We start from the raw sequence: 24,025 nt of genomic DNA, 5'->3' as shown, positions 1-24,025 counted from the left end.
ATGCTCAGATCCTGAGCCAGACCTATGTAATTTTTGTTGTGTAAATAACGGATTTATAAATAAATTATCAATATATAATGACCATTGTGGTTCTGAGCATCTTTGAATCCTTTCTCTTTATTTAAATCTGCAGCATTTAAACCAGTAGCCATTTCTCCTTTAGGCAGTGTAGCACTCCATACATTATTCTTCTGAAATCTAATGTAGCAAAGAGGGTGTGCAGTAGCAAGTGAGAGAGAAATTCGTGATTGTGCTTCAAGAACTTTCTGAGGCTGCAAATGCTACATCTTCAGAACACCTATGAAGAAATGCTTCCTGACCTCAGTTCTAGCAGCTTTGGTTCTGATTTTAAGGCTCTACTTACCAGAGTATTGTCATGCTCACCAGCAGTTACAAACAGGGCTGGCTTACTGAAATGAGATGCAGCTAATTTGAAGGCTATCTGAATTACAGCTCTAGGTTATAGCAGAAATATCGCAAACAAATGGAGAAGTTTGAAAATGTGCATTAACATTGGTAAACTTAAAACATATAAGGCATCAAACAACATATAAATCCGCCATGAAATCCATTGAGTTAATGTTTTGTATATTAACAGTCTGACATCATTTTAGTATACTTGTTAAAGTATGTAAACTGGACATAATATTGAGAAAACAGGCTAAAGAATGATTGACTGTTCTAGTGTCAGCTTGGCTCATTTGGAAATAAAATTGATAATTCATTTCATGGATGTTTGTGGGACATTGCTATAGAAATATGAAAACAGAGTAGGCTATTCAGGCCCTTGAGCTTATTCTGTCATGCTATGTGTAAATTTAGTGCTGTATTCACCCACAAAATACACAGTCACTCCACTTTACAATATATCCTGTGAAGCACTTTGAGAAATCTTCCTGATGTAAAAGGCACTACATCAATCATATTACATGTATAGGCTAGTAATATGCTAGATTCTATTCCTGCTATCACATTGTATTGGCAATGCTGCATTCCTCAAAGGTAATGAGAAAGTCAGATACTGTTTACAAAATACCAATTACTTTAATAAATTATAGTTAAAAGGAAATTAAACTAGAAGTAGGATCAATTTTGCAATATTTCTTAATGGGATTTTGCTAATAAGAGGGATATCTCCTAACGGGAATCATGTCACTCATGTCTAGCTGATTCAAAGCAATTCCATTCTAAAAGCTGTAGCTTTCCCGTAAAAAATAAGTGAAAAACATCCCGTTACAAAATACTGCAACATTGAGCCTTGTATTTCTCAGTGCAAATGCAAACTCAAAAGTTTTTTTTTAACAATATATAAAATAAAAAACAAAAATAACCCTGGGAGCCCAAATAGGCATATAACTAGTTCTGAGGTCCAGTACCAACATCAAATACACTGGCGTTCAGCTTTGATCAGGACTCCGGGAAGGGCAGGAAGGGAAGGTGAGGGCAGACAGGGTCTTCTAATTGACCATGTATCCTCACTAAATTACAATCAAATTCAATGTACACATATGTGAAACATTTGATCTCTATAAAATATTCCAATGTACAATTAGACCTAGAATTTACATACACATTTATAGGCAATTTCTGTTGTCCGGGATGCCGTGCTTGTCTACAAATTCTTTCATGACCTGATACCTCCTTACCTATCAGACCTGCTTACTCCTCACTCCACTACCCGCTGCTTCTGCTCAGCCAGCTCCAGCCTCCTGCTTGTCCCTCATTCCCTCTGTTCCACTATCGGTGGCCGTGTTTTCAGCCACTATGACTCGAATCTTTGAAACTCTCCCTCAATACCTCCACCTTGCCCCTTCCTCCTCCATTTTCATTGCCGCTTCAAGACCTTCCTCTTTCACCCGGTTTACCCCCCCGCACCCCGGCTCTATGTCAGGCTCAGCCACTGTCAAGAGCTCAGAAACTCTGCCCCGCATGAAGGCTGCTATATAAGTGCAAGTTATTGTTGTAGTGGTTGGATTTGTGTGATAAATGATGGGAGCCAAGTTGAAAAAAGGGAATTTATTTCTTCAAATCTGCTTTTAACCACTGAATGAGTGCTTTGGATTTGTGAATCTATATAAGAATTGCATTACTGAAATGCATTAGAATATTTTAAAACTGTAGAAGTTTCTAAAATGTAGGGGACTTGTGCGTTCTTCTGATATATTGAGAAGGGGATAATGGAGTAAATGCTGCAACATTTCAAACTATTGCTGTGTAAACCACTGCCCACTAGGTGGCAGCACACCCATCTCAGCAGGTGATTTGTTCCTTAAACAATGTTTTTTTAAAAAAACAGTTGAAGCAAGAGTTTTTATTGTGTAAATTTTAAGTCCTAAAGTGGCTTCTAAGTTTTTTTGTTTAATATTATCCAGAGTTCATATATCAGGAGTCCTGTAGCTCAGTGGTTAGAGCACTCGCTTTGCAAGTGAGAGACCTGAGTTCAATTCCAGGCACAGGGCGAAACCTTGGGCAAGTTTCCTTACTCCACACAGAGCCTAATAATAATCCCTCCAAAAAACCAAAAACAATAATTAAATTGGTCATTTTCAATCTACGACTGTTTGTGGGACATTGCTGTGCGCAATTGGCTGCCGCGTTCGCCCACAAATATACAGTCAATTCACTTTACAGTGTGTTCTGTGAAGCGCTTTGGGACGTCCTCCCGACGTGAAAAGCGCTATATCAAATGCAAGGATTATTATTATTATTATTATCAAAACATCCAGTATGGAATGATCCTTGATATCGTGGACCACTCCATCCTCCTCCATCCTTCTCTCACTTCAACTTTCAAGGTTCTGACCTTGAATGGTTCAGGTTTTATCTCCCACACCATCTCCCAATTTGTCTTCACCAATAGTTTCTCTTCCAGCCTCCGCCCAGTCTCGTGTGGCATTCCTCAGGGCTCTGTCCTTGGTCCCCTCCTCTTCAACCTCTACATGCCAAGGTCTACAATTTTGGTGACATCATCCGCAGACATGGGATCCACTTCCACATGTACGCACGCGGGTGACACCCAACTCTCTCTCTGCCTCCACCCTCGATTCCAGGACAACTTATTCCCTGACAGACTGTCTGTCAGACATCAACTCCTGGATGCCTGGTGCGGGAGAGGACATGAGCTGCAGAGTTCTGGATGATCTGCGGCTTGTGGAGGGAAGAGTTGGGGAAGCCGACAAGGAGGGAGTTTCCGTAGTTGAGCCTTGAGGTGACGAATACGTGTTTGAGGGTTTCGGTGGCCTGAGGGGTGAGGCAGCAGCAGAGTTGGGCAATGTTGCGGAGGGGTGGGTGGGGGGGGGGGGGAAGGCAGAGCGGAATGGCATGGATATGGGGGAAAATGGACAGTTGAGGGTCGAACAAGACACCTAGGTTCCTGACTGGCTTGGTGAGGTGGAGTGTGTATCTGTGGATGCTAATGCTGCCGGAGCCTGAGGTGTGGAGGCACTAGCGAGAGCCAATCAGGAGGACTTTATTCTTGCTGACGTTCAGCTGAAGAAAGTTGGCTCGCTTTTGCCAGGGAAAGCAAAAGTAAAATTGTACTGAGCTGACCGAGGCCCAGCTACTCTATCAGTAAAGAGCTATTATTGTTCACCAATGGGATGACAAGTAGGACATGTCTAAATGAGCCGTTAAATTGGAAATCTACGTAACTGGTGAAAGCTGATCATTTTAGTGAGGATACATAGTCTTTTTTAAAGGTGCCTCTGATTTAATCTGCAATTTGTTTATTTCTGAGGAGCTACCTATAAAATGAATGATCAATTTTACCTGGGGAATAGTTGGCCATGTTATTCCTGTCTGTTTTCAAAATAGTGCCGTGGGATCTTTAACATTCAATTCAATAGGCAGATGAAACCTTAATTTCTCATCAGAAGTACAGCACCTCCAACAATGCAGCGCACCGTATAATCCTAGACTATACGTGTTCAAAATCCTGACATGGGATTTGAACCCACAACCCTTTGACTCAGAGGCAAGAGTGTTAACAACAGAGGCGAGCTGGACACCTGATAATGGTTATGGTACTGGAGAATTCTGGGGACCATAGAACTATACACAGGTGGAAAGAAAACAATTGAAAACACTGCAACTGACATGGCATAGCCTGACACGGAAAAACTGAGACCGGGTAAGCACACTTCACTGCCCGAACTCTAACAACTATTGGTAAGCCTTCCAACAAAAACAAATTACATTCTATAACAACAATAACAAATTCATGTCAGGAGGACGTCCCAAATTGCTGGACAGTCAGGATTTGGACCCAAGCAGGGGGTTGGGATAAGGAAGGGTGGAGGGCAGGGAGGGTAGGGGTAGCAGGGTGGCTAGGGCGCGGTCAAAGAGAGTAGTCTTGAGATGTGCCTTGAAAGAGGCAAGGAAGGGAGAAAGGCAAAGGGATTGTGGGATGGAGTATTGAAAGGTTGGGGCAGAAAGACTGAAGGCCAGACTGCCGATGGTGGGGCAGGAGAGCGGGGGACTTGAAGCAGGCCGATGCCTGCTGATTGGAGGGAGCGGACAGGTTGATATGGGGTTAGCAGATCGCAGAGGTAGGAGAGAGCAAGGTCGTAGAGGGCTTTAAAGGTGAGGACGAGGATTTTGAACTCTATCCTCTGGGGGTTGGGAACCTGTGGAGTCAGAGAGGGTCGGGTAAGAGGGTCACGGAGCCTGGTGCGAGAGGACTCGAGCTGCAAAGTTCTGGATGATCTGCAACTTGTGGAGAGAAGAGTTGGGAAGGTGAGCCTTGATGTGATAAATGCATGAATGAGGATTTCGGCGACCTGAGGGTTGAGGCAGTGTCGGAGCCAGACAATGTTGCGGAAGTGGGGGAAGGCAGAGCGGGTCATGACATGGATGTGGGGTGGAAAGGACAGTTGAGGGCCAAATTACGGCATCCATGTCATGACCAGCTCAGTGAGGTGGATTCCACTTCGGATTTGTCTTGGAGTTCAACAGCTGACCTGCCCAGTGATGCAAATCGTTGACTGTCCAGCATCTTCGAGACGTCCTCCCAACATGAAAGGTACTACAGAAATGTAATTTATTGTTGTTGTAGTAGTAGTCACCATTGGGAGCTGCAAGTCAATGTGACAGTAACATTATTTAGACACCACACTTTACTGTAAAATCCCTTTCTAATTGCAAACACAAATATCAGTGTTCGACAGGTGACCTGTCCTCTAACTTGATCTTGGGGAAGAGGGTGTAAATAGTGCGTAAAAACTAAGTGACCAGATTCAAGGTGAAGTGTAATGTGCTTTGAGACTTCCTTCTGATGTGAATGGTGCTATATTCTTGTTTAGTTATTTCAGTATTAACGAAAGGAAACACAAGCAACACGTCAAACATTGCACCATTTATTTTAGCGGCATAATAGATGTGTAAATATTTAAAATACACCACTTTTTTGCATATTCTTTAAAAAGAAAGGCATATAATTCGAATCAAATGTTTTTATTTCAATGATGCCAAAGCAACTGCACATTATCGTCAATGATACCCAATAAGATAGTCACCCTTTATAAGACTGTTCAAGCACATCCTGGTAAGAAACAGAGCAAAACTTCAGGAGTGTCAAACAAATATGGCAACAGTCGGTGTCTGTATTTAGCTGCATCCATATCAACTCCAACTCTACAGTGAATATACTTCTATACTGCAATCAAATGGTGACAGTTAGTGGTGTTAAAATGCTGAAACAGTGAATAATTAAATCAAATGGAAGTGTCAGAAATAGCAACAGTGTGTGGTCATTTTTAATTTCAGTAGCAAGCCCACAAGGATTGGAATAAAGATAGGCCATTTTACTAGGGTGATTTTGTGTGTTATCTTGCATCAGACAAGTTTAGCTGCTTGCTGAGTGGTAGAGTCTGTGAGACCATCTGGTTACCTCGCTGAGCTCTATGTAACATCACCACTTGAACCTCGGAGCTCCAGTTCTCCTGTTTTGTTGCTGCCAAAGAGTTTCATTTATAAGAGGATTTAAATGAAATGAGTTTTAAATTCCAAGATTTGTTGGATTTGAATTGTAATTTTCAGCGCTTGTATAATTATATTTAGCGACTATTTTAAAATTCATCCAGTGAAACGTAAAGTAACAAAATAGCAAAGTAACCAGATGGTAACTTCTAATGGCTACAATGCCATTAATATGTGATGTGTGTGTGTGTATTTGTACAATTACTTAATACCAATGTGTACATTTAAATTATAACCTCTACCTGTTAAGAAGAAATCAGTATATGTGCTCAGTTCCTGTCATGTGCATTTGCTGTGTAATTTTTTGCAAAGGTTTGGCAGTAAATTAGCCCCATTGGTGCTGTAATGAGGCTACTGCACGTTCTTGTTTAATTTGCTGTATCAAATTGTCAGCTGTACAATACTTTTGATAGTTAGCAAGTTTGCAACGTGCAAATCTATCTGCCATAGCTAATTCAGCAAGCCGCATTTTGTGAATGCATCTTGGGGAGGGAGCATAATTATACTTAAGGGTTTACTGCATTTGTGTAAGATTCAGAAAGATAATGGCAAGATAGGATCTTTATGGTGAAATAAATTTATGTGTATCTGCATCCCATCAGTTACGTTCTTTTCAATCTTTCTGGAAAATTTAAGCCTTCATGTTGGGATAAACCGGCATAGCTTTGTATCCCTCTGGTGGTTTCGTTCGTGCTCTTGCGTGGATTTCACAATACAGCTGCCCTTCTACGAAAAAGTAACCCTTCTGCTTCAGGTTCATATCACAGTCAGAGCAGACAAAGCATTCGGGGTGACGATACTTGTCACGGGCCTTGACAACTGTTCCCCTGTATGAAAAGGAATACACAAAAATTAGTGGGAAATTAGTGAAGCATTGTTTGAAAAGCAACTTTTATTTTAATATTAAGAATTTAGAGTGGGGGAGGGGAACATTTGTTGGGGAAACTGCAGAGAAAAAGCTGACCTGAAGTATCTCAGCTCTGAGGCAACCAGAGTGAGCCAAGTAATAATAATAACAATAATCCTTGCTCTTGATATAGCACCTTATCACGTCTTTGAGACGTCTCACAGAAAATATTGTAAAGTGAATATTTTATGGATGAAGGTTTCACATTTGGGAGGGTTTTACATCCCGAGGAGGTCTTTTGCAGCTGGAGATGCCACTTTCCCCAAAAACGCTCGTTAAACGCCTCATTGTACTTACGAGGTATCTATTGTCTTGGTCAATGGAGTGCTACAAGATGCAGGATTCAAAGGTAAAATGAGAGTGAGTGCAACTATTGCATCACAAAGTCCTCCAAAAACAACAACTTGTATTTATATAGCTCGTCTCATCCCAGGTAGTGTCCCAAAGGCTTGACTGTAGTGGAACACTGTTTTATTTTAAAACCACTTTTATAATAATAATCCTTGCATTTGATATAGCACCTTATCACGTTGTTGAGACATCTCAAAGCGCTTCACAGAATATATTGTAAGTAGCTTTACTTTTGGCACCAGCCAATTTTTAAAAAAGTACTGGAATTTTATTGCCAAAAATAACATACGTCATTTTCAACTTATTTCTGAATTAGACATTATTGTGGGATAGTGTAAGAGTTGTTGATATGCAAGGTTCAGCCTTTCTTTACCTAATATTTAATAATACTATTATTATTATGTGGACTGTTGCAGCACTCGATCATATAGACCAGAAAGTTGCAAAATCAAAAGCCAATCTTTGCTGATCTGCATTAAAGCTACAACTGGATTGCTACAGTTGACCTCAGTGCACTTTGAGTTATGATGGTAGAAGGCGGATTAGATGGTCCATGATCTTTTTTCATATAGCAATTCCTATGTTCCTTTGTATGACCCTTACTATCAAGGCTCACACATTGTCAAGGCACCAGAGGTCTCCCAAGGCCCAAATAATCATATCCTAGTAAATGGCGAAAAAAGGAAGTGGAGGAATAAAACATAGCAGAAAAAGATAACAAAAGGCAAACCTCTCCCAAACACACAAAAATACCCTTCTTACTCTTTAACAAATACTTACACTATTCCATTACCACACTTATCACACAGCGGCAGCTTTTGAACACTTGCTGGGGAACCACCGACTTTTGCCACAGGAGCCTTCACGCTTCTAGTGCCTGTAGGGCGTTGACCTTGATCATCTGAAGTAAAATTAGATTAAAAATAGTGGGGTAAGGTTTGCAGTCTTTTTAAGTGTTCAACTGTAGACTGGGTTAGTTGGTAGCATTCTCTCCTCTGAATCACAAGGTTGTGGATTCAAGCCCAATGTCGGGACTTGGAACTGATAATAGTCTAAGCTGACAACTCCAATGCAGTACCGAGGGTGTGCTGCGTTGATAGAGATTGCGGTCATTTGGATAAAACATTAAATCAAGGCGTATTCAGGTGGATGTTAAATATCCCATGCCAATATTAGAAAAGAGAATGGAGTTTCTCCCGGTGTCCTGGCCAACAATCCCCCAAATAAAATTGGTCCCTCACTTTGTGTGCAGAGTGGCAGTGCTTTCACCCACAAAATAAAATATATTTTACAGTACTGTGAAGTGCTTTGGGACATAATTCTGACGTGAAAGCTATTATAGCGAATGTAAAGATTCTAATCACTATTATTGCTGGTATTAATTAACTCAAAGTCAGAATTAGTTGTATTTTAGTGCTTTTGCTATATGGCCACTAGGTGGCAGTGAACTCCTCACTTCTTAGATTCTGCTTTCTTTGGAACTTAATCAATACATTTGTTTGAAGCAACATGAGTACTTTGGAGTGGTTGTGTAAGATCATATTTGTGATGTTTACTGTTTTTAAGGTTTATAATCACGGGACAACATGGAGGAAGAGTAGCTGCCAACAATGATTGAGTGCTTGAAGTATAGGATGACATCCAGTTTTGACCCCTACTTTGCTTTTGTTTAATAATAATAATAATAATCCTTGCATTTGATATAGCGCTTTTCACGTCGGGAGGACGTCCCACAGCGCTTCACAGAACACACTGTAAAGTGAATTGACTGTATATTTGTGGGCGAACGCGGCAGCCAATTGCGCACAGCAATGTCCCACAAACAGTCGTGGATTGAAAATGACCAATTTATTATTGTTTTGTTTTTTTGGAGGGATTATTATTATTAGGCGTGTGGAGTAAGGAAACTTGCCCAAGGTTTTGCCCTGTGCCTGGAATTGAACTCAGGTCTCTCGCTTGCAAAGCGAGTGCTCTAACCACTGAGCTACAGGACTCCAATAATATTTATTTTCCAGAGTTGATCTGTCAAATAATTCAACAAATAATTCACATTCCTTCCTGCCATATCTGTTTTCGCTTGATAGCCTGATGACATCAATGCCTTAGACTTGTTTTGTCTCTGGAACTGGATTTCCAAGACCCCCATATATGGGTGATTTGATTCCAACGTTCCATTTGCCAAGCACGTCACCTTGGAGCCAGCTCAACTACAAGGAAACACCACTTACCCCTGCCCCAAATCATTTGAGTGTAACCAAGCCTCACATGACCGGAGAAGACAAGAGATAAGAGCCATGACACCATTTATAATAATCCTTGCATTTGGTAATAATCCCTGTATTTGATATAGTTCCTTACTAGGTTGTTGAGATGTCTCAAAGCACTTAACAGGATATATAGTAAAGTGGATTGATGGGGTATTTTGTGGGCAAAACACAGCAGCTAGTTTGAGCATAGCAATGCCTTGGAATGATTAACCAATTTTATTTGGGGGAATTGCCAGGACACAGGAATAAACTCCCTTCTCTTTTCAAATAGTGACATATGATCTTTAACATCCACCTGAACAAACAGAAAGAGACCTCAGTCTAATTCCTCAACTGAAGGATGGCACCTCCGACAATGCAATACATCTCCACCACTGTAGTGGAGTGTCAGTTTAAACTATGTGATTCCAAGTCCCGAGGTGGGGCTTGAACCCACAACCTTCTGACTCAGAGGTGGGAGTGCTACCACTGAGCCAGGATAATGAAGAGAAATGGAGTATCTCTTTGAGCCGTTTGGAATATCCTGCCTCGATCCCTCCACATTTCCACCTCCTTGCACAAGATCACACTTGAAGACTTTCCTCAACTGTCCCCTTCTCCCCGCTCAATGTCAATCTACACCATTGTTAAGCATTCCAGGATGCTACCCGAGTTAAGGGCACTATATAAATGCCCACATTCCTCTAGTTAGATTGATCATTCACTACCTGGCTGTTTATAGGACATTGCTGTGTGCAAATTGGCTGTTACATTTTGCCTATAAACACACAGTCACTGCACACCACTAACTATTGTAAATTAATCTGAGGTGTTGTGAGGTGACAAGATGCTATATGAAATGCAAGGATGATTGTTACACTCACCACTTTCATCTGTCTGCAGGAGATCCTGGATTGCTCGGAATGACCCAGATTGTCTTGGCTCATGACTGGACTCCTCATTTTCATGTAGCATCTTGTACACATCGGAGTTCTGAGCTGGTGGTTCTGGCTCAATGCTGTATGAACACACAAGTCATTATAAGCTGTCGAGAAGCTTGCAATGTTTGCAAAATGCTTTTGAATAACAACCAAAAATCTCTGAACTGAACTGTGATGATGAAGATCTTCTAAGGATTCAATTTAATAATATTTGTCACTTTCTAATATTACTTTTTCTACTCTATTGGCAAATTTCTGTGATTGATACTGATATGGAATCTTTTGTTTCAACCTTCTTGTAAGTTTGGAACCAGGCTTTCAGAGATAAAGCTGCTTCTAGTCGGAATAAACTGAACAATATGAGCAGTGTTGAACAGAGGACACTGGGTTTGCACGTTGCTGCTGGAAAAGCCTTGCTCTTTTGTGAGGATCAGGGCAGGAAAGCCTGAAACAACTAATAAAAAAGAAATTCTTGAATCCTTGGTGATCTAAGTCAAGGATTAAAAGCTGGAGATTTAGCTGTAATGTGTAAGATTGGGATGTGGGATAGTGTTCTCATCCACACGAAACTCCGCTCCCCGATCACTCCAGTCCTTGCCAGACTGCACTGGCTGCCTACCCCAGAGAGGATCGATTTCAAGATCCTCACCCTCGTATTCAAGTCCCTGCACTCCTCTGCACCCCCCTACCTCTCTGACCTCCTCTCTCCTCAGCACAATACCCGTTGCCTTGGTTCCTCCGGGTCTATCCTCCTCCTTGTCCCCCGAGTGCTCCGCTCCACCCTCGGCAGCCATGCCTGTGCCCCGAGGCTATGGAACTGCCTTCCTCACTCCTTTCGTCTCGCTCCCTCCCTTCCCATTTTCAGGTCTCTGCTGAAGACCTTTCTTTTCGACTGCGTCTTTGGTCACCTTCCTCCCCTTCCCCCCTGGCTCGGTCCCGGGATCCTAAACTGTAAAGTACTCTGAGATCCCATCTGGCGTGGAGGGCGCTATATAAATCCAAGTTGTTGTTGTTATGAGGCTGGAAGTTTGGTTCACTCTGAGGATTCAAAACAAAGTGGTTTGCGATTGGATTTGAAGTGTTGGATATTGTTTGGTGCTAAAACAGGATTTAGAAGAATTGTATCTTGCCTCTTCCCACTTTTTAAACAGGCTGTTGATTTTTTTTGTGAAATGGTAATAAGCTGGTTAACAGCAAAAATAATTTTTTAAAAGTGAACAATTTATTTTCTTTTATAGGTTCCACTTTATCTGAAAAGTTAACTTTTTTAAAGCTTCAGAGGTTCAAACTTTCTCATGGTCTCAGCCTTAAGACCATTATCCCCAAATTTATGATGTTCAGAATTTTTGAAGCTTCTTATATTAAGTTTTAATTTTGAAGTTGGTTTTCAACAGTTCTTTTGAAGATAATTGTTACTTTTCATGGTGGGTATTTAGGAGGTGATTATGAGAATTTTGGAGTCAGTTTTGAGCATTGCATTTTGTTACTACTGCAGCAAATGATTGATAAGTCTATCAGCCTGCTAGAGCGAACGAGCTGAGAGACATGGAAGTGTGAAGAATTATGGGAAACACTGATAATAATAATATTGTAATAATAATATTGTAATAATAATAATATTGTAATAATATTGTAATAATAATAATAATATTGTAATAATAATAATATTGTAATAATAATAAATGTAATAATAATAAAATAAGGTTAAGATGACAATTTTTCTAGTTACAAGTAAAGCCACAATAAACAGACAAAATCTCTAAGCAAACATGGACAAGGCAACCAATATATTCAGCAAGTCCACCAATTAACTCTACATTGAAGCAATCTTAACAACAATACTTAAGCAAGCTCATTAATATAGAAACAAGTATAACTAATGTCTGAAAGAGGAAACTTGCTTCAAATGAACAGATCATTTAGTTATCTGTAGTTTAAGCAATATTAGGTATCAAATGAAATAGAGTTTCATCCAGTTCAGGTATATTGAATGCCAGCCATGGTTATACAATTGTCTGTGATTAAACAATTGCCTTCTTGACCAGAGCTAACACTCATTTGATTATCTCAGCCTTTGTCATGCTTGTTTGGCATCACTTGCAACTCTTCCAGATGGTGAGCTATTTCTTGCACACATTCAGCTTCATTTGGCACAGCTTCTGGAGACCTGTTGCACTTCTGAGATTCATCCATCTCATTCATCTTTTTGGCTGCTGGAAAATGTAAAGACTTTTTTTTGTAAGAAGCAAAATCATTCTATATTTCCAGAAAGAGAGAAGTAATCGTCAATCCGGAAGCAGATATAGAAGCAATGGTACTTTGATTCTTCTGGATGTCTTGCTGAGGCTGGGATGGAGCTTGACATTCTTTTTGATGATCCACTCAGAAAGCTTCATATGTTTTGCAAGTACTTTTACTGTCAACATGAAAATAAACCCATCTGAAAGATCCAACTTCACCATTAATTGATGATGCTGAAAAGGCATTTGAAAGAGTGGAGTGTGCCCTATTGATGGACAGTCTGTTTCTACTTCTATACTCAGAGCATATATTTACTAATGAACAATGCTCCTTTAATGTTTTTTTCCAGAGAAATAAATAGGTTTGTCTCTTACCCGTATTATGGTTGGATTTGTGATCAAGTGGTTCTGATCTAAACCCAAGCAGATATTGAAGGTTTCTGCTCCCCTCTCCTGTGTATGACATTTAGCATCAATTATAATGCATGATGTAATAAGTTAATTATGGATCTACGTTCCACAATCCATCTTCAAGGATTTTAACCAGGACTTCTCCTATTTCAGATAAAAAGGCAAATCCTTAAATAACGCCTTCAACTAACTGGCCATTGAGGATGTTTCACTTGTCAAACTGTTTTTGGTTTGGATTGTTCAGTGTCGGGTTTGTACAATGCTGGATTGAATCTTGACTTTTCTCAGATTCGTTGTCGAAAACAAAGAAGCAGATGCCCTGCAACGGATATCTCCTTTCACACCTTCTATTTCTCATCCCTTCCCGCTCACAAAAGATGCCTTTGAAACTACCTCCATGCATATACCTTCACTAAAGATCGCACTGGATCCTGCAACAGGCCATTAAATTGAACGTTTGCTCATTGTGTGATGACATATTTCATCAAAGGCCAAAACATTCTTGTGTCTTAGTCTTCAGGACATGGTTTTCAAATATAAATTTGTGCAGAATTTTGAGAAATTCTTCAATACAGTCAGAATCTAATGTATTATTTCTCAAAACCTGGGGTGGAGAAGTCTGTCTTCTCACCCTGTTTATATGAAGGACAAGTTATTGTTGGGGTGATGTTTTGGTGTTTCATCCCTTCACTGGAAGGAGCATCTTCAAGAAACTAAAGATGTAATGTGGAAGTTTCTTTTGGTCGTGTTAACAGGGTCTTGAGTTTGGTCAAATGGCCTGTTCTATGCTGTAACATTGAATGTAATTCTAATGCACCAGGGTAAGAGGCGATTGATGATGATGATGTCACGGTAGATATGCCTTCCCTTTGGATGAATCTCTCGAGACACACTAATAAGACCGCCTATACTTCTCAAGGAGGGATCGAGCAAAAAGGAGATAACAGAGAAATGAAGGAGGCTGAAATTTGCTTTAACACTAAACAGAATAGAACGTTCTGATGATCTAATTTCTCACTTATTCTGTTTGATTGATTGTCTCCAAAAAAGTTGTAACATCTGTTAGGCCTCAGTTTTGTTCATATTGCTCAGCAGTTTGAACTAAATGTACAAACCAAAATGCACATATGTAACCTTGAAAAACTGAAAATGCAATTAACCAGAGCCCAGGCAGTGAAAATGAATTATGTACTAGAGTATTAATGAACAGGGGCGTGAAGAGGAAAATTAATGGTTTGTAGAAACAAAACAAAAGCAACAGGAATATCTGTTTAGCTCAATGAACAAGTTATACCATATTATTAAATCATGGCAGATATTTTAAATCCATTTCCTTGTTCACTGCTTTTTCTACGTATCTCTTCATAGTCTTACATCCCAAGTATCTACCTCCTTTCATATATGAATGTTGGCTCGATTTAAGTGATGTCAGAGGAGTCTGAATATTAGGTTGATGACTTGCTTGCTGTCAGAAGTTGGGGTTCAATTTGCAGCATTTATCAGCCATTTATTGTACAGTTATGGTAATAAAAACATATTCCTGGGTGATCATGGTGCCTGTAATTTACAACTTATTCCTCTTAAAAAAAAGGTCTGACTTTGAATGTATTTACCGTACAGAATAGAGTAACACAGTCAATGAGGTTTTCAAGGGCATTTGTGGCAGAGATTTGGAGCTGCCAAATCACAAAAGGGGCATACTTTAACTTCAATTACCTTATTTGCAAAGGTGCACCAACAGCCATGGTAACCTTTTCTTCCAACACTTCAGCAATGTTGTCCTCAGAATACAGCTGCATGGGAGAATTAAACTGAGCATGTGTAATCTTGATGCCTGGGAGTTCCATTTCGATTGGTCTATTGAGGGTAAATTTTGTTGCAGCTTTCAATTCACTGAGGTCAACGCTACCAGTCACAGAGGGAGAATTGCACCCACTTCTCCCACCTACAAGTGACGGTGAACTGCACCCATCACTGGCCACCGGGAATATGAGCCAGAAAATTGCAAAGGACATGACATGGCCACAAAAAGAGAGCGACAGAAATATACAATATTAAAAACACATACACAACAGAAAATATTTTTTTAAAAGTTTAAGGAGAAGATGCATTAGAAATACTTAGCAATGATTTCTAAATCACATCTTCTTGTTTCAGTGCTTAAAGATCAAGAATGCTTCAAGTGAGACATGTTTCTTCCCTGCAAATCCATAGCTATCACTGAACATTCTTAATCCAGATTTGCAGGACAACTAATACAGAACACACAATTCCGGACTTCAGAAATAACAGTCCTGGTAAATCATGTGGCCCATCAATGTGCCGATGATGTTTTAACATGGACACAGCTAAATTACCTGACAAATTAGTTTTGTGATCTGAACAACTGGACATTGAATTCCTCACAAACATTGCCCTCATTTAGTCACTTAGGTTATTGGGAGAATGCTGTTACAATATTCCTGTTAACATTATGCCAAACACAATTCAATGGATTACAAACAGTGCAAACAGTTGCCATTTGTGAGCAAGGAAAATTATCTCTCTGTGCTTAGTCTGCTTTGAGTTAAGATTGAGTTAGGCCTGCATCCATTGGAAATGCTCAGAAAGGCATTTTTTTTTGCCATTTGAAAATGATTTCCCATTAAGCAGAATCCAAAATGGCACTGCTCAGTGCCTTTTAACAGGTTTTGATGTTACCATTATTGGATTATCACTATGTGAGCAGTATTTCAAAATAGATTTTAAATGGTGTTCCTTAAAATAGGAAATACAGTGTGTTTAGGAATATTGCAATTTTGGCTCCAGGGATCCCAATTCCTTTCTTAAGAGGGTTGGCTTTAAAATTCTATATTGCTATTATGGTTGAAAGAGGAGAAATAGATAATCAGCAATACTACAAAAAAGGTCTGTTTCTTTGTGCCACTAAACTGTTTGCCAACACCAAAAAGTGTAATTCATCTGCTTGCCTTAACTCTTTCATGTATAATGTGAGTTTGAAAGACATTGCTAAAGGAAAGGCTGGTAATACAGCCTTCTCTTTTAGCACACATACACAACACACGCTATTAGTTTGTATAGTTTCACCTAAAGTCTCAATTTGAAGGTTTCTCATATTGAGCAATAAACACTAGGGATTAGGATGCGTAATGTGATATCATAGTTGCTTATGTTGCAGTATCTTTTTTCATGAGAAATTAAGAGGCTTGTATATTATTCAATCACAAAATGAAGGAATACCTGCAATGAAATATATTGTATAGGCAAATGTTCAAAAGTTCTATTTAGCTTAGAAAAGTGGCAAATCTGAACTATCACAAATGAGATAATGCAACTTTAAGGCTTAGATTTAATTTTTAGTTTGCCTTTATATAAAAAAGTTTAATTTTCAAGACGGTGAAAATATTACAAAACATAGTTAACGAGAAGGTCAAACATTATTAGATTGAAAGAATTTTTCAGTTTACAGACTGCAGTGCAATTATCAACAACAACCTGCATTTATATAATGTCCTTCACACGGGGTAGCATCTCAGAGCGCTTGAAAGTGGTGGAGTCTGACACTGAGCCAGGGGGAGGGGGGATGGGGAGGTGACCATAAGCACGATCAAAGTCCACTTTATATAATAAGATGCATTACAATACAGGTCCATTCAGGATTCAGCTTTACACATGCTGCTTTCCTTTATGCAAGATTAGTAGTTTATTGTGGTACTATTTTTTTCACGTGTGTTTAAAATATACAATTTTCAGGGGGTTGTGTTAATAGTTCATGCAAACACAATTTAAAGTCATTCATACATTTCTGGGATGAGAAAAAAACCTGAAACCTCCTGCATATGTTTGGAAGGTAAACGTCTGTTGCAGAATGGTTCTTTGAAAGCCTCAGAATCGGGATTTTTCTAAAACTGAATTTCACAGCGAATCTCAATTTTATTCGCTCTATTAATACAGTGAATATTAAATTTTCAACTCCAAAGGAGACTGTTGTATGACTTTTGTCCTTGCTAAATCTTCATAATGCAAATCTTTGTAGTGATAATTATTTTCAGAAAAGATCACTTTAGGAACGCAGCTAATTGGAACCTTTTGGGCATTTAATGGGAAGACTGTAGGAAGGGAACAGGTTTTCCCGCTGCTTTTGTTGTTTCTTTCCTAGAAGCAAGGGGAACGAATGTCTCTGAGTTGTCTTTGTCCAGAGTAGGATTTCAAGCTGTCTGCATTCCTTGCAGTCTTTGAAAATGTCTACAATATAGTTAAACAAGAATCTCACTCCTTGGACTGGAGATTTGTTTGTGTGTAAAGTATTTCCCCTTGGCTTATTATTCTCTTTTCAATAGGTGAATTACCATTTTGGAATTTATAACATCAGATTTCATTCCAATCTCTTGAACTTTCTCTATAATTAGTAGGAGGCTTTTGGACTGTGTACAATAAAGTGCCTTTACTTTATATGTCTTGGGTAGCGAATGGCACAATCCAGAATTGAAATTTAACACTTTGTACAGGATCAACACTTTAGTCACTTTCTTTAGGTGATCCTGAGTTCAGAGACAGAAAAGATTTGTATTACTAGCCCTCAAAAAAAAACTGGCTTACGTTCAAGAAAGAAACAGTGCAAATACTATTTCCTGAACAATTGGTTAAAAACTCAATAAGAGTTCTATAAAATCCAACTGGATTTTGAATGAGATATTCTACAGGTTTATTTCATGTGAAACAATGTTTAAAATGAATGGATTAGAGTTTGTTTTAAAATTTGAAAGCTTACGCCTAATAGCAAACATGAATTATGAACACTTTGCCAAAATAGATAACTAATTAAAATAAAACACTATTGTATAACTAACTGCAAATAAAAGGATTTATTTATTATCATTTTTGCATATAATGTCATTGTTTGATTACCTAGCCCAAATGATAAAGATAAATCTTTTTATTTGCAATTATACAGTAATGTATCTTTTTATTTGTAGTTATACAGTAATGTACCTCCGACAATGCAGTACACCCGCAACACTAATAGTGATCACATTGTTTGGTAGTCTAAGCTGACATTCCAGGGCAGTGCTGGCTGTGTGCTGATCTGCTGGAGGTGTTATTCTTTGGATAAGACGTGAAATCAAGATCCCTTTTGCCTGTGGGTGGATGTTAATGATTCAAAAATACAAGGGATCTTTTCTGGTATAATTGGCCAACAATCTCCAGATAAAATTGGTTATTGATTTCATGGCTGTCTGCGGGACATTGCTGTGTGCAAAATTGGCTGCTGCATTTGCCTACAAAGTACAGTCACTATTGGTGGAGAAATAAATAAGAAATATACAAACATGCAAGAACTGGAGAGAAGACATTAGTCAAGACTTGGTATGACATGCTGAGTCCTAGAGCTGATATATCAAAGCACATATATATACCAGCACAATTTACTCAACCATGAAAATGCACAATAGATCATATAAATCACATTTTTTAACAGAGAGGATCAAGGGATTAAATAATTTCCCCCCTAAATTAAATTTATGAAACATTTTTTGAATTTTGTCTGTTATGAGAACGCTATTAATCTTTGGAGAATCAGTTAATATCGCACAGAAGTGATCAATTGCATTAAAATTTTTGTAAAAATAGCTGTACAATCCTTTTGATGAAATTAAAATAATTTGACAGAGTACACGCTAAATTTCAAAAGTTGCAATTGAATATTCTTTTTAAATGTGGTTGTTGATCTTTATGAAGTGAATAGGTTTATTTTAAAAAATCTTAATTTTTGCAACGCATATGTAAAATTTCCCTTGTTCCACTTTCAGAATACTATAAATATTCAAGACAAAACACATGCAATTTATTAAAGATAACGTGTAAAACCTGGTCAAGGTGGAAACTACTGAGAAGGGTTTGGGTCTGACATTGAACTTGTGTTCAAAGTAGCCTAGTTCCTGTAAGGAAAAAATGGGTAAAGATAACATAGGACATCTAACCTTAATAGGCAGTAAAAGCAGGATGTTCAATGCTCAGTCTCAAAATAATATTTTCACTTTATTAGACACTGGATTTCATACAATATATATATCTATAATAAGGTAAAAAAAGGAATGATTTGTTTCCGTACCTCACATGATAACAAATAATGACCATGCCACCAGTACAACAGTGCACAAGTTTGACTTAAAATCATATCGACCAAACGTACCTGTGTGTATTAAAATATATATCTTTTCAAAACAACACAAACTGAGACAAGCTAAATTGTTAGCTCGAACTTCAAAATCTTTTTCAATCTTGACCCTGCCTTTACTTTTGTCAAATAACATTCGAGGTAATTTTTTTCCTATAGTTTATTTCCATTCTGTCGCCTGTTTAAAGTAACTGACTTTTCCTAAAGTTGTTTTTTCCCACTAAACATATGATTGTCATAGAGGATAACTTATTACTTTAGTTAGAGAATGGGTACAAGTAGCAAGAGCTGGACCAAATAGAAAAACAAAGACTGTGAGACAAGACATAGAGACGCAGCAGAATCCAAACCCCATACTTACTTTTCCTTTGGATCAATGATAAGGCCACGCATCTGTCCATGAAGGGCATCTTGTATATTGCCAGCAGAATAGAGACCAATTGGTGAATTGTAGCTGGAACTCACAATCTGCCTTTTGTCATCAATGTTTTGTGCAGTAAAAAACGGCTGGGCTTTTCTGTTATGGGAGTTTCCAAGCGGTTTGAATTCCTGCATGTAAAAGGGGCACAAAGTACACAAAGCTACAATTCATGCTGCAGCTGATAAGCAGGAGTAGGCACACCATGCACCTGGCTGTTAATGGCTGTGATCACTTCATTAGTGCATACAGCTTTCCTTCTCTTCCTTTCAACACATAGTCTGCTTCCAAATTATAATACCACGCACGTTTGGATTATTACTGAGTGATTATGCAGCTAAATCCTTTTTTTAAATGAAAGCTGTACTGTGATAGATGTGTTTTGCTATTATTTTAGGCAAAAATAAAATAAATCGAACTTTTGATATATCCTGGCAGTAATACTAGATTTTACATGGAGGAAGAGAAAAAAAGGAACAGTCATTAACAATAGCCACTGTCAGTTTTAAATAAGCCAGTCCTGATTGAAAATGTTTGCTTCATTGCTTTACGACATGATCATGCCACCAGCACAACACTCAACATTTGAGGATTGAAGTAACACATTTTGGAAAGTCTGCACTTCAACTGCCCAAGCTAAATCAAAATAAAGTTGCTGGGTTTTCATTCAAACTCCTCATGATAAAATCGATATGTTCCAGTCAATTGATAGCATAACTTTCGCATTGTTATTTCAAAGATAAATTTTCTCTTTGATAAAAGATTATGATTATCAATATTGCTGAATGGAACATGCCTGCCCCCACCCAACACCTTTTTCACTGAGTGGGGTCCAAATTGTGGTGTTTTGTGGTAATTTGTAATAGAATCCCTTAATAAATATCCAGTTCATGCAAATGGAGATTCCTTCCAGCAACCACAAGTATGTGGGAACTCCACTCGAATGTGATCTATTTCTGGAGCATAGTTTGGGAGTGTGCTGATGATAATTCTAAAAGGATTCCTATTAACAACAACAACAATTTGCATTTATACAGTGCCCTTCATAGCATCTTGGAACCCAGCAAAGGAACAAAGTTAAACATTGGACCCAATATCAGCATTAAGGTCGCCCGGGTCAAGCACAGAACATTGTATTGCAATGTAAGGTGCACTTTAGTTTGCCTCAATAAGGGTTGCAAAACTTCTTCTCCACTTCTGCTTGAGGATGAAATTTTAAATGTTTTCCGCTCCCATTGACCATGACTTAGAAACATAAAAATATAGGAGCAGGAGAAGGCCATTCAGCCACTCGCGCTTGTTCCATCATTTTATTAGATCATGGCTGATCTGTACTTCAACTCCAATTACCCGCCCTTGCTCCATATCCCTTCATACCCTGATCTAAGAAAAAATCTAAAATATGTGTTGAATTGTGAACTGTGCCTAATAGGAACAGGATTGGTGGAACTCAAGCAGATTTCATGCAAGGCCTTCGCAGCTAATGGAAACAAGAGGCTCTCTTCCTATCAGTATGAAACCAAAGGTGAAGCAACAAGGCTTACTCTCTGGCTTGTCCAATTTATTGCCCCATCTCCACACACTAAAAATCAAAAACTTTAACTGTGGCTATCACCCCTTCCCCCTTCTATTCTCTTTTTCCTCTATTCTTTAATGTTTTTTTCTTTCCTAGTTGATAACTATTGCAGGTGAACAGTTCCCAACTCTATTGAAATGGTTGCACTATAAGCTTCAAGCTGTAGCCATTAAACCACTTGACTGAGCTTTGAAGAATGGGGGTGCCTGGTTTTAATATTGTTGCATTGATTCAGCTTTACAGGCCTGTTTTATAGCCACAAAAAGTTGAATGACTGAAGATTGACAAGTGTGCACCAATTAACATGTACAGGTTGATCCAAAGGAAACATAAGTAATCTTTGGTGTGAAAATGTATCAAAACAGAAAGTGAGAACTGCAAACTTAATATAGGAGATATTCTAAGGATTTAAAATACACTTAATGTAAAATGATTTGCAGCTGCATCTCAACAAAAAGTTTCAAATATTGTTCAGATTGTTTTCTTCAACCAGTATTGTTCTGAGAGGCTGGATGAGAATAGGTTTTAATGTCCCCCTTGTTAACACAATTCAAAGCATAGTTATATCAACAAGGGGGAACTTTAAAACCAATATGGATTGAAATCTCTCCAAATAATATTGGTTGGAAATGCACGGACATTCGACCTCCATTTAAATGTGGACAGTAATTTTTTTGAAAGTATAGTAAATGATTGCCTGGCATTAATAAATGGCATTCATGGAAAATGCAACTTCATTAGTGTTATCAAAATTATATCAGCTACTGATATAGTGGCCACCATAATTGGGATTTCATCATGCCTCAACAGGAGCTAGTAAGCCAGATGAGCAATATTAAGCAATACAGCTGTTCAACATGGGAAAATTGGCTGAAAGCCAACATTGCAAAAGCTAGTTTTTGGGGGCCTGCAAATGCTTGACAAATAATAATAATAATAATAATAATAATAATCCTTGCATTTGATATAGCGCTTTTCACGTCGGGAGGACGTCCCAAAGCGCTTCACAGAACACACTGTAAAGTGAATTGACTGTATATTTGTGGGCGAACGCGGCAGCCAATTGCGCACAGCAATGTCCCACAAACAGTTGTAGATTGAAAATGACCAATTTATTATTGTTTTTGGTTTTGGAGGGATTATTATTAGGCGTGTGGAGTAAGGAAACTTGCCCAAGGTTTCGCCCTGCCTGGAATTGAACTCAGGTCTCTCGCTTGCAAAGCGAGTGCTCTAACCACTGAGCTACAGGACTCCACTATGGATGCAATGGAGCAGAGCAGAGAGATTCAAGGAAGAGAACGTCTCCCTTCCAAGTGCGCTTAAGGCATCAAATGTGGCATTATGCAGTAAGTGAGGGGCAGCATTCATGCTTTGTCAGTCACTCATTTCCATTCAGGAAGAAATTGCGACATTTGAAGAAAAATACTAAGGCACACCTTTGATATTGTTGCACTGTTAGACTTAAGCGCACATTATAAGTGCTAAAAAGCAGGAAAGAAATGCAAAAATGCAGAATTATTTCACACTAAATGTGTGATGATCTGATGGTTAATGTACTGCATTTAATAATACAAAAATATGGCAGGTTTCTATATCTGACTGCAGCCATGCAGTCATGTTGAGAAATTTTAAGATGTTTCTTCATTTCTAAACAATTGCTATCTTTATAAACATATGCCTGCAGCTATCTGCCCATTGAAGCCTACATGAATATTGACTGGGAAGCCAAGTGTCAAAGAAATGATTATATTTCAGCTATTATATTTCAATAACATTACTCTCCAGATTCTGAACATACTATAGAGCTGTAAAAATAATTACATCAGATTTTGTTACAGGACAGGTCTGACCCCAAATATATTATCAGTGAAGCTAAATGGTAGATGCATCCAAATACATAAGAGAATAAAATGATGATACAATGTGAACGGTTGTAATAGTTGAGCTTTGTAAGCTTTGGTTTTGTCTTAATCTTATTAAAATCCGAAACTGTGCAATTTATGGATTATATGATTATAGGTGTTCATTATGCTCTATACAGTATACACAACATAGTGAAATGAAACACATCCTTGAATTCACAGTCCTCACTGCTATTTTGAAGTGCTCAGTCTGTCACATTTAAAGGTACAGTAACACTGTGCAAGTAACTCAGGAATAGCTTTGCACAAAAAACAAAGTTGCACCAACACATCAACAGGTTATTTAACTTCATCCCTATTCATCGCACTTTTGTGAATTAGAAAATAAAAGCTTACGATTTAAAATGGATTGTTTTCCATCATTTATTTCAACATGATGAGTCAAAAAGACAAATAGAACATTGCAGCAGGGGAGTTTCTAGGTATACTGTATTTTACTTGTTTTGTTGCCCAGCAAACAAAGATATGTGACTGGTGCCATAAATCACATGCAGCTAACTCACTAATGGTACCAATGCTATTCAGCCCTTTTTATAAGATATCATAGACTGGTGAAGCTTGTCCAAAATGGAAGCCACGCATGATCATTTCTTTAAACAGATTAATTTGTACAACCACTCTTCAGTTAGCGTATTTATAACACAACACAGCTCGACAAACAAGCAGACAGATACTCCAGCTCTTGAACTTGCACCAAACCACTATTTGGCAAGATGGTATTCAGTAGAATACTTCCAGTCAAGATCTGCATTAAATCTCAATTTGATGCATTTAGAACTTGACTTGTGGGAAAAGAAATGTTGCCCCATGCTACCTGTTTTGAAGTCAATTGACTTACAGCCATGGGTGACATTGGTAA

At 38.5% G+C, this 24,025-nt stretch overlaps 1 protein-coding gene across 4 annotated transcripts in view; it reads right to left on the bottom strand.

Annotated features, from left to right (window-relative positions):
• Positions 1–5,338: 5,338 nt before the first annotated feature.
• Positions 5,339–24,025, bottom strand: part of pdlim3a (PDZ and LIM domain 3a) — a 46,215-nt gene continuing 27,528 nt past the window's right edge. The window contains exons 4-8 of one of the 4 annotated variants that reach the window (XM_042342354.1): positions 19,612–19,799; positions 14,789–15,034; positions 10,365–10,498; positions 8,015–8,135; positions 5,339–6,803 (exon numbers count right to left, since the gene is read on the bottom strand). In XM_042342354.1, the coding sequence (XP_042198288.1) occupies positions 6,608–6,803; positions 8,015–8,135; positions 10,365–10,498; positions 14,789–15,034; positions 19,612–19,799 (885 nt within the window). In that variant the 3' untranslated portion in view covers positions 5,339–6,607. Of the gene's footprint in view, positions 6,804–8,014; positions 8,136–10,364; positions 10,499–14,788; positions 15,047–18,940; positions 19,012–19,611; positions 19,800–24,025 lie in introns of all 4 variants that reach the window. The other 3 variants (XM_007892820.2, XM_007892822.2, XM_007892823.2) reach the window with 3 other exon arrangements.

The sequence above is a fragment of the Callorhinchus milii genome, unplaced genomic scaffold, assembly GCF_018977255.1.
Source record: "Callorhinchus milii isolate IMCB2004 unplaced genomic scaffold, IMCB_Cmil_1.0 Scaffold1, whole genome shotgun sequence".
Classification (NCBI taxonomy): Eukaryota; Metazoa; Chordata; class Chondrichthyes; order Chimaeriformes; family Callorhinchidae; genus Callorhinchus; species Callorhinchus milii.
Note: the sequence above shows the minus strand (reverse complement) of the source record. Positions and strands in the feature narration are given on the sequence as shown.